General features: G+C 53.3%; 1 protein-coding gene across 1 annotated transcript in view; it reads left to right on the top strand.

The window, feature by feature from the left end:
• The first annotated feature begins 43 nt into the window (after window positions 1-43).
• Window positions 44-13,253, top strand: part of WNK4 (WNK lysine deficient protein kinase 4) — a 22,775-nt gene continuing 9,565 nt past the window's right edge. Inside the window, exons 1-11 of the mRNA XM_011929679.1 lie at window positions 44-723; window positions 2,162-2,334; window positions 3,330-3,550; window positions 3,816-3,973; window positions 4,477-4,565; window positions 4,646-4,862; window positions 6,655-6,919; window positions 7,155-7,276; window positions 7,506-7,564; window positions 7,666-7,783; window positions 8,042-8,158. Coding sequence (XP_011785069.1) covers window positions 106-723; window positions 2,162-2,334; window positions 3,330-3,550; window positions 3,816-3,973; window positions 4,477-4,565; window positions 4,646-4,862; window positions 6,655-6,919; window positions 7,155-7,276; window positions 7,506-7,564; window positions 7,666-7,783; window positions 8,042-8,158 — 2,157 coding nt within the window. The 5' untranslated portion in view covers window positions 44-105. The remainder of the gene's footprint in view (window positions 724-2,161; window positions 2,335-3,329; window positions 3,551-3,815; window positions 3,974-4,476; window positions 4,566-4,645; window positions 4,863-6,654; window positions 6,920-7,154; window positions 7,277-7,505; window positions 7,565-7,665; window positions 7,784-8,041; window positions 8,159-13,253) is intronic.

Here is a 13,253-nt window from a genome sequence, read left to right as displayed (position 1 = left end):
CCCCAGCCGCTCAGCCCGAGCGCTGCGCACCCAGCGGGTCTGCCTGTCAGACCGCCTCCTCTCCGGCCGTCTGGTTTTCTACCCTTCGGTGCCTTGCTCTTCCTCATGTTGGCATCCCCGGCCACGGAGACCACCGTCCCCATATCCCAGACTGAGGCCGACCTGGCGCTGCGGCCCCCACCGCCTCTTGCCACCACGGGACAGCCCCGCCTCGGGCCCCCTCCTCGCCGAGCGCGCCGCTTCTCCGGGAAGGCTGAGCCTCGGCCGCGCTCTTCTCGTCTCAGCCGCCGTAGCTCAGTCGACTTGGGGCTGCTGAGCTCTTGGTCCCTGCCATCCTCACCCGCTCCGGAACCCCCCGATCCTCCGGACTCCTCTGGTCCTGGCCCCGCAAGGAGCCCACCGCCTAGCTCCAAAGAAATCCCCGAGGGCACGTGGACCGAGGGAGCCCCTGTGAAGGCTGCAGAAGACTCTACGCGTCCCGAGCTTCCGGACTCTGCAGTGGACCCGGGGTCCAGGGAGACGCTGAGGGTCCCTGAAGCTGTGGCCCTAGAGCGGCGGCGGGAGCAGGAAGAAAAGGAGGACATGGAGACCCAGGCTGTGGCAACGTCCCCCGATGGCCGATACCTCAAGTTTGACATCGAGATTGGACGTGGCTCCTTCAAGACGGTGTATCGAGGGCTAGACACCGACACCACAGTGGAGGTGGCCTGGTGTGAGCTGCAGGTGCGGCTGGGAGCCCCCTCGGTGACACCTTGGGATGGGACTCTGGAGGTCTTAGGATGAGAGACAGAGGGTGGGGGAGACAGCGTCAAGGGAAGGATATATTTTTCCAAATGTCTATAGACACCTCTGCTGTCTTTGCCCTGAATGATCTGGCTGACTGGGCTGCAGAAGGAGAGACTGAGGCAGGTGGTGTCTGGTGACTCCTCCATGGGTATGAACATTCTCACTTTAAAGTCTCCATACTCAACCCTGAGAGGTGGAAGATAGGATGGGAAGTTGGGCAGGGGATCCAGTTTAGGTCAGTTTCCTGCTGGTGGGTACCCACAATCCCTTCCTCTCCCCTAAGTCCTGAGATCCTCAGTTATGACCCTGGTCCTCTTGATCCCCTCACTCCTCCCCGTCCCCACCTATTTGCAGACCAGGAGGCTGGGATGTGGGAAGCCAGGAGCTGGGCAAGGGTCCTCTCCAACTCTAAAAGATTTAGGGCAGTTGTGGCAGAATGGGGCCCCCTAGTCCCTTCTGGAGCAGTCAGACTTCTGGACTTCACAGCTGCGAGGAGGGGGACATAGGGAGCTCCAGCTCTGGAGTGAGTCCAGTTCTGCTTCTTATCCCACTGCCTACCTGTGCTCTCCCTTCCCTCCCATATCTAAAGGCACTAAGCCCATGGGCTTTAGGAAGACCTTCCTCCCATCACTCCCATGCTACATATGGGTTAGGAGAACCCAGTCAACTTGGGGCCCGAAGCTTCGGATTCAGATCGGGGGACAGAGCCTAGGGGAAGGGTCTCTCTCCAGCCCTGGCACAGGGCTCGCCCCTTGCGCCTGCCAGTGCCGCGCCCCAGGCTCTGGGCCAGGCCAGGAGACGCAGCCAAACTGGGGGGTGAGGGGAGGGAGAGGAGCCGGGGCAGGACAACTATGGGGGTGGGCGGCCTCTTGGCACCTAGTTCTGGATCTTTTCTTTCCTTCTCAGTACCTCCCTCCATATCCCTCCTGCCTTCTGTCTGGATCTAGCAGTTCCCAGTTTCTGGGGCCAACCCCCTTGCCGGCCCCAATTCCCTGCCCGCGGTCTCCTGCTGCCCGCCTGCTGCCTGCTCACTGCCAGCCCCCGGGTGCCCCCTCCCGCCCCATGGCCGGCCTGGGCAGCCACAAAGGCGCTATTGAGCTCAGGGCTCCGGGACCGGGCTGCATAAAGGAGCTTGTGTCCAGCAGGGGGTCTAGGGGGCTGCCCCAGGCCCAGGTTGGGTGTGTCCTTGGATCAGCTTATGTGGGGGACTGTTGGAGAGTTCAGGGTCTGCAGCCCACTGGGCGAGTGATCCCACTAACCCCACCCCATCTGTGGGCTCCAACCCTTACCTCTTCCCCCAACCCCACTCCAGGTGTCCCTGTTCCTTTCTGTGGGGGTCCTGGGCCTGACATGACACCTGTCCCCCATCCCACAGACTCGGAAACTGTCTAGAGCTGAGCGGCAGCGCTTCTCAGAGGAGGTGGAGATGCTCAAGGGGCTGCAGCACCCCAACATCGTCCGCTTCTACGATTCGTGGAAGTCAGTGCTGAGGGGCCAGGTTTGCATCGTGCTGGTCACCGAACTCATGACCTCGGGCACACTTAAGACGTGAGCTCTGCGCATGAGTGGGTGGGGAGAGGGAGACTGGGATGTATGCCCACTGCTTCCTAAACTCCCAGGTTCCTCAAACTCTCTAATATCCAGGTGTAAAACCAGGTTCATCATCTCCCTCTCACCCAGCCTTTGCCTCAGTGAGTGGCAATGTCCACCCAGCACTCCAGTCAAAAACTTGGGTGTCTCCCCAGACTCCCCTCTCTCCACTCTGCCCCCTCATCAGTCTGTTCCCAAGTCTTTCCTTAACCTTTCCCCACCTGGCTTTCACTGCTTCATCCATGCCACCACCTCAATGCCATCTCGCTGATCTGGAGCCCTGCAGCAGCCTCCTGAAGGGCCTTCCCAAACTCTGCCACCCTCTAAGCGATCCTATCTTCCTGCAGCCTGGAGGATCTTTCCCAGTTGAAAATCTGAACTGTCACTCCCCTCCTTAAAACCCCTTCAGAGTTTCCCATGGCCTTGGAATAAAGCCCACACAGGCTCACCTGTTCACAAACGCCTTAGGATACAGCCTCATTTTCAGCCTAAGTTCCAATCACACCAAATTCCTGGCACCTCGTCCCACCCTGCCTTGTCACTGGCTTTTTCCGTGCCTTTGAGCACGGTGTCCTGTCTGCCTGGGAAGTCTCCATCCCTTCCTCCTTTCACCTTTGAGCTCCTACTCATCATTCAAGATGCAACACAAAAGTATTTCCTCTCCGAAGCCCTCATGCTTGGGGCAGTTAGTCATCCCTTCCTGCACTCCCACAGCACCTTGGCTGCAGCGCTATCTATCAGTTTACTTCCCAACCCGTTTGGTAACGTCAGTCTATCCACCACACCCCCTGACTCAGTTTCTCCCTGGGGCCAGGCAGACATAGACTAGGAGAATGCTGGCAGAAGATGTGGAGGCGGCAGCAGGGTGCTGCAGGGGGGAACTTCCCAGTGGGGGGACTCCTCCCCATTGGCCGTGTCCCCCACCAGGACCCTTGCTATGTGCCCTCCCCCAGGTACCTGAGGCGGTTCCGGGAGATGAAGCCGCGAGTCCTTCAGCGCTGGAGCCGCCAAATCCTGCGGGGACTTCATTTCCTACACTCCCGGGTTCCTCCCATCCTGCACCGGGATCTCAAGTGCGACAATGTCTTTATCACGGGCCCTACTGGCTCCGTCAAAATCGGAGACCTGGGCCTGGCCACGCTCAAGCGCGCCTCCTTTGCCAAGAGTGTCATTGGTGCGTCTCTCCAGGAGGGTCCATGCCATTCCTTCCTCCCCCACCTCAGAAGAGAACCTGGGTACTCCCTCCCCTCAGCAAGGGCCTTCAAGGTCCACAGAACTACCAGATGACGGGGGAGCTGAGGAGACCTATGGCATCCCTCCTCAACCCCACTGTGGGCCGGGGTCACTTGCACTCGCAGGGCTGCCTGGGGCTACCTAGCCCAATGGAAAGGACAAGGCCAGAGTGCCCAGCAACCTGATCCCTGCTGTTGACCCTACAGGGACCCCGGAATTCATGGCCCCCGAGATGTACGAGGAAAAGTACGATGAGGCCGTGGACGTGTATGCGTTCGGCATGTGCATGCTGGAGATGGCCACCTCTGAGTACCCGTACTCCGAGTGCCAGAATGCCGCGCAAATCTACCGCAAGGTCACTTCGGTGAGAGGCATGGGGCTGGCGGGAAAGGCAATTCCAGGGCCACCTCCCATTTTCCTGCCCCAGCCAGCCCGCAGTCAATGCCCTTTGCCTGCACGAAAACAGGCTAGACAGAGTCGCCTTGGTGAACACAGGATATTGAATGCACACGCACCCACTCCAGTACACGCTATTTAGAATAATATGTGTGGTGCTCCCAAGAGTTCACAAATGATTTTGCATCCCATCTCTCATCCAATCCTTCCAGCTGCCCTGTGAGGTGAGCGGGGCAAATGTTCCACCCTGCGATTTACAGATGAACAAACAGCGGGAGACTTGTTCAAGGTCACACTGTAAATACTTGGGGCGGCGGAGTGAGATTTGAAATCACATCTTCCAGTAGCAGTCAGGCTTTTGCAACTGCACGCGCAGCTGCCTAAGGCCTGAGTGGAGTAAGGGGTGGGGGGGTGTCAAGCCGAGAGCTGGGGATCAAAGGACCGGAGGTGTCATGCAACCCCTTCCCCCAGGGCAGAAAGCCGAACAGCTTCTACAAGGTGAAGATACCCGAGGTGAAGGAGATCATTGAAGGCTGCATCCGCACGGATAAGAACGAGAGGTGGGAGTGAAAGGGCAGAGCAGGGTAGAGTAGGGCCGCGGGCCGCGGCGGGCTGGGCTAACCCCTCGCGTCACCCTCAGGTTCACCATCCAGGACCTCCTGGCCCACGCCTTCTTCCGCGAGGAGCGCGGTGTGCACGTGGAACTAGCGGAGGAGGACGACGGCGAGAAGCCAGGCCTCAAGCTCTGGTTGCGCATGGAGGACGCGCGGCGCGGGGGGCGCCCACGGGACAACCAGGCCATCGAGTTCCTGTTCCAACTGGGCCGGGACGCGGCCGAGGAGGTGGCACAGGAGATGGTGAGCGGAGGACAGACTGTGCTGCCACTGGACGTGTAAAGGGCATTGACCCGAGGGGATAGTGCGACAGGGATGGGGCGCAGGAGGCGTGGCAGCGATGGGGGCGGGGTACCTTAACCCTCTCAGAATCTCCTGCAGCGTCTCCCTACCTCTCCAGCCCTAACTTACCTGCACCCACACCCAGTTTTCCTTTACAGAGGGAGCCCTGGGTCCTCCAGCATCCCTGCTTTACCTCCAGCTGATCTGTTCTTCCTGGAATGCCCTTCTTGCCAATTTATCTTTTCCTTCTTTCCTCCTTCCCCCTTGTTCTTTTTCTTTTTCTTCCAATATGATCAGAACCATTGATTTCGGGAAACCATTCCCTCTGGAGTCAAACTTAAATGCTTCTTTCCACTTCAGCAAGTTCTCTGTTACAGCACTCCCCACTATCGGTCCTGTCTTAGACCTGAATAAGTTCCTATCTTTCTTTTCCACTAGACTATAAACTCCCTGAGGGCAGAGACTGTGTTTATTGATTCTTCTATCCCTGGCAGTGCTTGGCACATAGTAAGAGCTCATTAATAGCCCACATCTGTACATGGCTTAAAGCACTTTCACATGCATTTGATCTTTGCTACCCATCCTGCATAGGGGGCAGTTTTATCTCAACTTGTTGATAAGGAAATGGAAATTTAGAGAGGTTGAATACCTTGTCCAGTGCCCTAAGTAGGTAAGTGGAAGAGCTAGATTGAAACTGAGGTGGTTCAGATTTTAAATCAGGTTACCCTTCCCCACCTCCTTTACTCACTCAGCAAAGCTTGTGGCTAAAAGGAATGAGGAGGTGATGAATGGAAGCCAGTAGAAGGGGAGAGGCATAAGATTCAAGGGCAGATGCTTGGGGACTGGCTTAGGAAGTCCTGAAGGGAGTATGAGATTCTTTTTGGGGAGTAATGGAGTCTCACTCTGTCATCCAGGCTGGAGTGCAGTGGCACTATCTCAGCTCATTGCAACCTCTGCCTCCTGGGTTCAAGCAGTTCTCCTGCCTCAGCCTCCCCAGTAGCTGGGATTACAGGCACAAGCCACAACGCCCAGCTAAGTTTTGTATTTTTAGTAGAGATGGGGTTTCACCATGTTGGCCAGGCTGGTCTCGAATTCCTGACCTCAAGTGATCCACCTGTCTTGGCCTCCCAAATTGCTGGGATTACAGGTGTGAGCCACCGTGCCCAGCTGAGTATGGGATTCTTAATAGAGACATGACAGTTGCAAGGGTGGAGACCACCTACGGTGGGACAAGAACCTGAGAATGTGTTAGAAATTTAGAGCAGGTCTCCATATCATGGCCCAACCTGACCTGAGATCCAATCTTGATCTATTGCTGACAAGGGATTCTTTGCCTTGGCACTGTTGGCATCTTTGTTTTAGGGACTGCCCTGTACATTGTAGGATATTGAGAAGAACCCCTGGCTTCTTCTCACTAGAGTCAGTAGCCTCTACCTTCGAGTTGTGGCAACTAAAAATGTCTCTAGATATTGCCAAACATCTCTCCTTCCCATTGGAAACCACTGACTTACTGTATAACTATGAACTGGTCAATTCATTAATCTCTAAAATTGAATGGTAAGATTTATCCCACAAGGTTGTTTGGAGGATCTAATGATGCTAATGTAAGGAGCTGCCAGTTAGCAGACATAGTGGGTCATCAGTAAGTGTTGGTTTCCTTCCGCCCATATCCTGGAGTTCCCAAGAAGGTGTCCTGATGAATCTTTGAGAGGGGGTCCCAAACTGTGTTTCTCATCCCCCACCCCAACTCCAGGTGGCTCTGGGCTTGGTCTGTGAAGCCGATTACCAGCCAGTGGCCCGTGCAGTACGTGAACGGGTTGCCGCCATCCAGCGAAAGCGTGAGAAGCTGCGTAAAGCAAGGGAATTGGAGGCACTCCCACCAGAGCCAGGACCTCCACCAGCAACTGTGCCCATGGCTCCCGGTCCCCCCATTGTTTTCCCCCCTGAGCCTGAGGAGCCAGAGGCAGACCAGCACCAGCCCTTCCTTTTCCGCCACGCCAGCTACTCATCTACCACCTGTAAGTCACCCCTGATCTTGAGACATAGGTCCCAGAACACCTTGGACTCTGCCCCAAACCCAGAAATTCACCCCCACCGCAGTCACTTACCCTGCCTTCCACCTCTAGCCATGAAGCTCCCTCCAGGAAGGAACTCTCCCACAGCTCCAGGCCCCTCCTTGCTTAGGCAGGCCCCCTCCTCTGCCACTATTCCCTTTCATTTCACCTTTTTTTGATCCCCTCCCTCCCCAACCAGCGGATTGCGAGACTGATGGCTACCTCAGCTCCTCTGGCTTCCTGGATGCCTCAGACCCTGCCCTTCAGCCCCCTGGGGGGGTGCCATCTAGCCCGGCTGAGTCCCATCTCTGCCTGCCCTCGGTGAGAGGGGGTCGCATGGGGGACTCCCAGCCATTCAAAGCCTATGACCTATCTCCCTCCTTGTGAAACCCAATCTCATGATCAGCCCTATGTCCCTGGAAATCTACCATTCTTGTCCTCCTTTTCTCTAATTCCATCTCCCTAATATGCTCCCAGCATCCTTGACACCATCTCCCTAGATTGCAACAGTTGTCTGCCCCTGACCTCATGAACCCTTATCCTGTTTCAGGCTTTTGCCCTATCCATTCCACGTTCTGGTCCTGGAAGTGACTTTTCCCCTGGGGACAGGTATGTTCTAGTACAAGTTGGGGTGGCAGGGTGAGACACCTGGGGCACTGGGGTCTCAGTGTCTGCTCTGACAGTCATTCTATCTCCTTTCTCTTTACCAGCTATGCCTCAGATGCAGCTTCAGGCCTTAGCGATGTGGGAGAAGGGATGGGACAAATGAGGAGACCCCCAGGGAGGAATCTCCGGCGCAGACCCCGATCCCGGCTGCGGGTCACTAGTGTAAGGATGGAGTACAGGAGATAGAGAGTAACCTACAGGGCCAGGAGGGGAGTGTCAGGGGAAAGCCGGGGGGGGGTCACCCAGAAAAGGGGAGAAGCAGTGTGTGACTGGTACTCAAGAGGCAACCAGACTTTAGGGGTGGGATCTACTTATCTCCAAGTCCATTGTGGCTGCTGTCACTTGGCTGGGATAGGGTGGAGACACAGCATGATGACAGAGGGCTTGACTTCCTTCCTTCTGCTGACTTTGAATCTGAAGGTCTCAGACCAGAATGACAGAGTGGTTGAGTGCCAGCTACAGACCCATAACAGCAAGATGGTGACCTTCCGATTTGATCTGGATGGGGACAGCCCGGAAGAGATTGCAGCTGCCATGGTGAGGGGGAGAGAGATGAGGACAGAGTATTTGGATCTGGAACAAGAGTCTCCTTCCGGATGTCCGCTGGGGCTGAAACCCACTGATCCAACAGCAAGGGTTTTTAAATCTCTGGTTGACACTTAGCACAGTGACACTGAAGACGTCTCAGCCCTTGTTTTGGGGGAGATTTCTGTTTATCCAGTGAGGTTTGGCTTCTCAGCTGGAGCAATTTGAGACTCACATTGACCGGGTACACACAAGTGCTACGTGTAAGTGCCTGGTAGACGTGCAATACTGTGGCTGTAGGTGAAGGATGGACTGGGCAGCAGGGGCAATGGGCTTACCCAGGACCTTGGCAGATGGGCGAGAAAGGCCGTGAAGGGTGGAAAGGCTGTGAAGGGTGTCCCTATGCAGGGACAGCATAAGCAAAGGCATTCCAAGTAGAGAGTGACTTGGAATATGGGGCTGGGAGGGCTTCATGAGGGAATCACTATCATTAGAAGTAAAGATTCCTATAGGAGAGTTGTGGGGAGTGAAGCTGGGTAGGTAAAGTGGGTCCAGATTATAGAATAGACAACGTTAAGAGTTAGGCAGAGGCCAGGCGCGGTGGCTCACGCCTGTAATCCCAGCACTTTGGGAAGCTGAGGCGGACGGATCACCCAAGGTCAGGAGTTCAAGACCAGCTTGGCCAACATAGTGAAATCCCGTCTCTACTAAAAAATACAAAAATTAGCCGGGCCTGGTGGCGTATGCCTGTAGTCCCAGCTGCTCAGGAGGCTAAGGCAGGAGAATTGTTTGAACCTGGGAGGCGGAGGTTGCAGTGAGCCGAGATCATGCCATTGTGCTGGGTGACAAGAGTGAGATTCTGTCTAAAAATAAATAAATAAATAGGCAGAGTGGGCTGGTTCCAGTGGCTCACACCTGTAATCCCAGCACTCTGGGAGGATGAAGTAGGAGGATCGCTTGAACCCAGGAGTTCAAGACCACCCTGGAAAATATAATGAGACCCTATCTATACAAAAAATTTAAAAAATTAGCCATGTGTGGTGGCACATGCCTGTCATCCCAACTACCTGGGAGGCTGAGGTGGGAGGATCACTTGAGCCTCGGAGGTCAAGGCTGCAGTGAGCTGTGATCATGCCACTGCACTCCAGCCTGGGAGACAGAGTGAACTTTGTCTCAAAAAATAAAAAATAAGATTAAAAAAAGGCAGAGTGTAACATGGTGACAGCAGGCTTTGTGAAGACCATCTGCCATAGGATGTGGAAGGGGGTTAGGGGAAGGGAGGGAAAATACCTGGGAGGTAGACCCAGGAAACCACCCGTGGACAAAGGAGAGAGCAGCTTATGGGAGGGAAGAGGAGAAAGGGTGAATCTGAGGGTTGTTTCGGGAAAATAAGTTACTCTGTAATCCAGTAACCTATTGACGTAGTACAGAACATAGTACATAGTAGATGCTCAATAAATATTTGCTGAGTTGATATGATAGGGAGTTAGGGAGAAGGGATGTCAAGGACAACTTGTAGGCCACCAAAGGAGAGTAGGAGAGTAGGTGACCAAAGGAGAGAGGAAGTTAGAAATGAAAGAATTTTTTTAAGAGGTCATGATGAGCTTGAGTGAAGAAGGGACAGCCAAGACAAGATCCTCCATAGCTGTGGGATATGGGTCAGGCAGGGCTGGAGAGAGGTGGATGGAGGAGTGGTCAGTACAGAGTTGAAAGTGAAGGGAGATGAGCCTGCAAAGCCAGAGACACAGAGGGTTGCAGAGTGTGTTTCAGCGCATACCACCAGTTCTGGAGTGGGAAGCGGAGGGTAGGTCATGGAAGGACACAGAGATGAAGCCAGAGAGGTAGGAGGAAGTTAGTCAAAACTGAGTGAGGAGAGAGTTTCAAGGAGGTGGCATAGGGTGAATCCTCAGGCAAGACCACACTGCCTTTTGTTAGGAGATCTTTGTGGGAGACCAGTTGCAGTGGAGTGGAGGTGGTGGATGCCAGCCCCGGGGGTGAAGGAGGGAAAGGAATGGGAGAAACGCCAGGTATTAGGAGCCCTCTCTAAAGCATCTCCTCCATCATGTCATTCACCTTGTGTCCAGGACAAAGACACAATATCATCTGGCACACAAGGCTCATCACTTTCCGTCAAACCACTTGACCCTTTCAGAGTCTTCCCTCCAGCCACACTGGTTTCAAAACGGGCCTCTGGAGAGGTTGGGTGCCTTCCTGCCTCTGCCTCCACCTGCTTCAGGGGCTCTCACTCTTAGAGCCTTCTGTATTGGGCTTTCAAGCCCCCTCTGATTCTGCACAGCCAAAGTGACCCCACCCCATGCATCCAGAGTCCTTTGCCCTCTTTTCTCTCCTTACCCAGTCCTCCCTCCACTCCTCTGCTGCAGAGTTCTCCTGAGACTTGGATCTGATCTGTTGATTTTCACCCGAAATTATTTAGTGGCTACTTGTGGTTGTAGAGTAAGGTTCAAATTCCAAAGCCTCTAAAATTCACAGCACACTCAGCTACACTTGAGTCCTCACTATTTTAAGAACAGGCCATGCCAGGCGTGGTGGCTCATGCCTGTAATCCCAGCTACTCGCGAGGCTGAGGCAGGAGAATCACTTGAACCCGGGAGGTGGAGGTTGCGATGAGCCGAGATCACACCATTGCGCTCTAGCCTGGACAACAACAGCAAAACTCTGTCTCAAAAAAAAAAGATTCTCTCTCTCCCTTTCTCTTTCCAAATGCACGGGAGAAAGGCCATGGGGCACTCAGGAGGCTGAGGCAGGAGAATCGCTTGAACCTGGGAGGCGGAGGTTGCAGTGAGCTGAGATTGTGCCATTGTACTCTAGCCTGGACAACAACAGCAAAACTCCGTCTTAAAAAAAAAAGATTCTCTCTCTCCCTTTCTCTTTCCAAATGCACGGGAGAAAGGCCATGGGGCACACAGTGAGAAGGGGGCCATCTGCAGGCCAGGAAGAAGACCCTCACCAGAACCCGACTATGCTGGCACACTGACCTGGTACTTGTAGCCTCCAGAACTGTGAGACTGTTGTTTAAGCCACTGAGTCTATGGAATTCTGTTAACGGCAGTCAGAACGGACAAATACCGTCACCGAGCAGCATCCAGGTGGTTCTGGTTAGTGAGGAGACGACGAACAAGCTAACAAGCAAAGACTCTACTCATTTGTTTTCTCCAGCATCTAGGAGATTGGCCATCCTGACAGACACCTTGAAAGAAGGACCCTCTGAGAAAGGTCATCTGTGGGAGTCCACATGGGGGCAGGACCAGCTTTGGCTACTGTAGGAAGTGTCTCAAGCAGCATGGGGTGGGGGTAGGCCACCCTCTGAGGCCCGTGTCCAGGATAAGGCCCTCCTCCTCTCCATGCCATCTCCTGTTTGCACCTCTGGGTGATGACAACAGAACATGAAATCCTTTGTTAGAGGTGGGAGCAGGGTCAAGTTATAGTGACTGCGTAAATTGAGGGAAAACAAAGGGAATGTTTGATTGATTTCTAAACCATCAACAACTGAGGCTAAATCTTGTCAGGTTTCAGTGAAGAACCAGATCAATAATCCCTAGAGAAGTGCTTCTCAGCTGCATGTGCACACACATCACCTGGGGGAATGTTAAAATGAAGACTATCATTCAGTAGGTCTGGGGACGGGGCTGAGATGAGTCATTTCTAACAGTGCTCATCATGGCGGTCCAAAGACTGGGCTTTGAGAAGCCAGGCACTAGATTCAGACTGTGAGGTCCCTGAGACCAAGGCCACACTGTCTTGTCTCCCATTTGGTCCCCAGACTTGGCCCGATGCCTGGGACTAAAATAAGTTTTCAATAAATATTTGCTGAATTGAATTAGTGAGGAACACTGGCTCCAAGGACAAATTTTGTAGCTGAATTCTTTGTTAGAGGAAGTTCATAGCCAAAAACCAGAGGGATGAAAATTGAACCATGATTAAACCTGTGTTTAACTAGCACTTTGGAGTTTCCCAAACACTTATAGCTAATAATTATTATTAGCTTATTTGAGTTTTACTCCTACAATAATCCTCTGAAGAAGAGCTGTCATTATTATTTTTATGTTACAGATGGTAAAAGCAAAGTCAGAAGGATGAAATCATTGACCTAAGGAAGGAAGCAGCACGTGCACTGGAACGCGGGTCTTTGGATTGCAAGTTTTTCCTGCTGTGCTCTGCAGAAAGAGTAAAATCGTCACCCAAAGTGGATGATGTAACTCTTAGTACCATATAGCTTGAGGCTGTTGATGTACCTATTCCTCTATAATTGCTATACACTTGGTACAGAGAGCTATTATGTCAAAAATGTAAGTATATGGGTGTAATATGAAGAGATTTCTCAAAAAATAATTCATGAGCTTGCTCTGGGCTGCCTGGACAAACCAGCTACAACTGAAAGCTCTTCTCTCTTCTAGCAAAGAGGTTGCATCCCAGCTTAGCTTCCTTAGAACCAGAGATTTCCTCCCCCAGGGCAACATCCCACAGACCTCAGGGCCTCCAGGTGCAGGGAGCTGGTGCTCCCACTCAGCTCGCAATCGGCTGGCAGCCAAGCCAGACTGCCTGCTGCAAAGTGTTCTGATCAGATCTTCACCCCTTGGCCAAGGTTGCTTTCATGCTTTCCCTAAAGGAAAGAACGACAGGGGGTAGGATCCTCTCCAGCTGAACTCAGACCTACAACACCAGGCCTTGGTGTGCATTGTGAGCATGGGAGGTACTTGAACCTTTTTCTCTGGCTGACCCTTGCTTTAGAAAATTTCCTAGTAAAGCTGATTCCAAAACTTATGCCTTGTGATGCTGTGGAAATCCTCTGAGCCTTTGTAGGGTAGGTGCAATCACAAAGGGGCCATTTAACTTGTATGACAGAGGGGGTTTACCTGTGGTTTTTCAAGATTAATCTCAGCTATCTCTTCTCTTTGCCACTCTTTTCTAGTGGCCATAAACTATTTTTATTTTTATTTTTTTTGAGATGGAGTTTTGCTCTTCTTGCCCAGGCTGGAGTGCAGTGGCACAATCTCAGCTCACTGTAACCTCTGCCTCCCGGTTTCAAGCAATTCTCCTGCTTCAGCCTCCCAAGTGGCTGGAATTACAGGTGCCCACCACCACGCCC

Source organism: Colobus angolensis, unplaced genomic scaffold (assembly GCF_000951035.1).
Source record: "Colobus angolensis palliatus isolate OR3802 unplaced genomic scaffold, Cang.pa_1.0 Scaffold83, whole genome shotgun sequence".
NCBI classification, from domain to species: Eukaryota; Metazoa; Chordata; class Mammalia; order Primates; family Cercopithecidae; genus Colobus; species Colobus angolensis.
Note: the sequence above shows the minus strand (reverse complement) of the source record. Positions and strands in the feature narration are given on the sequence as shown.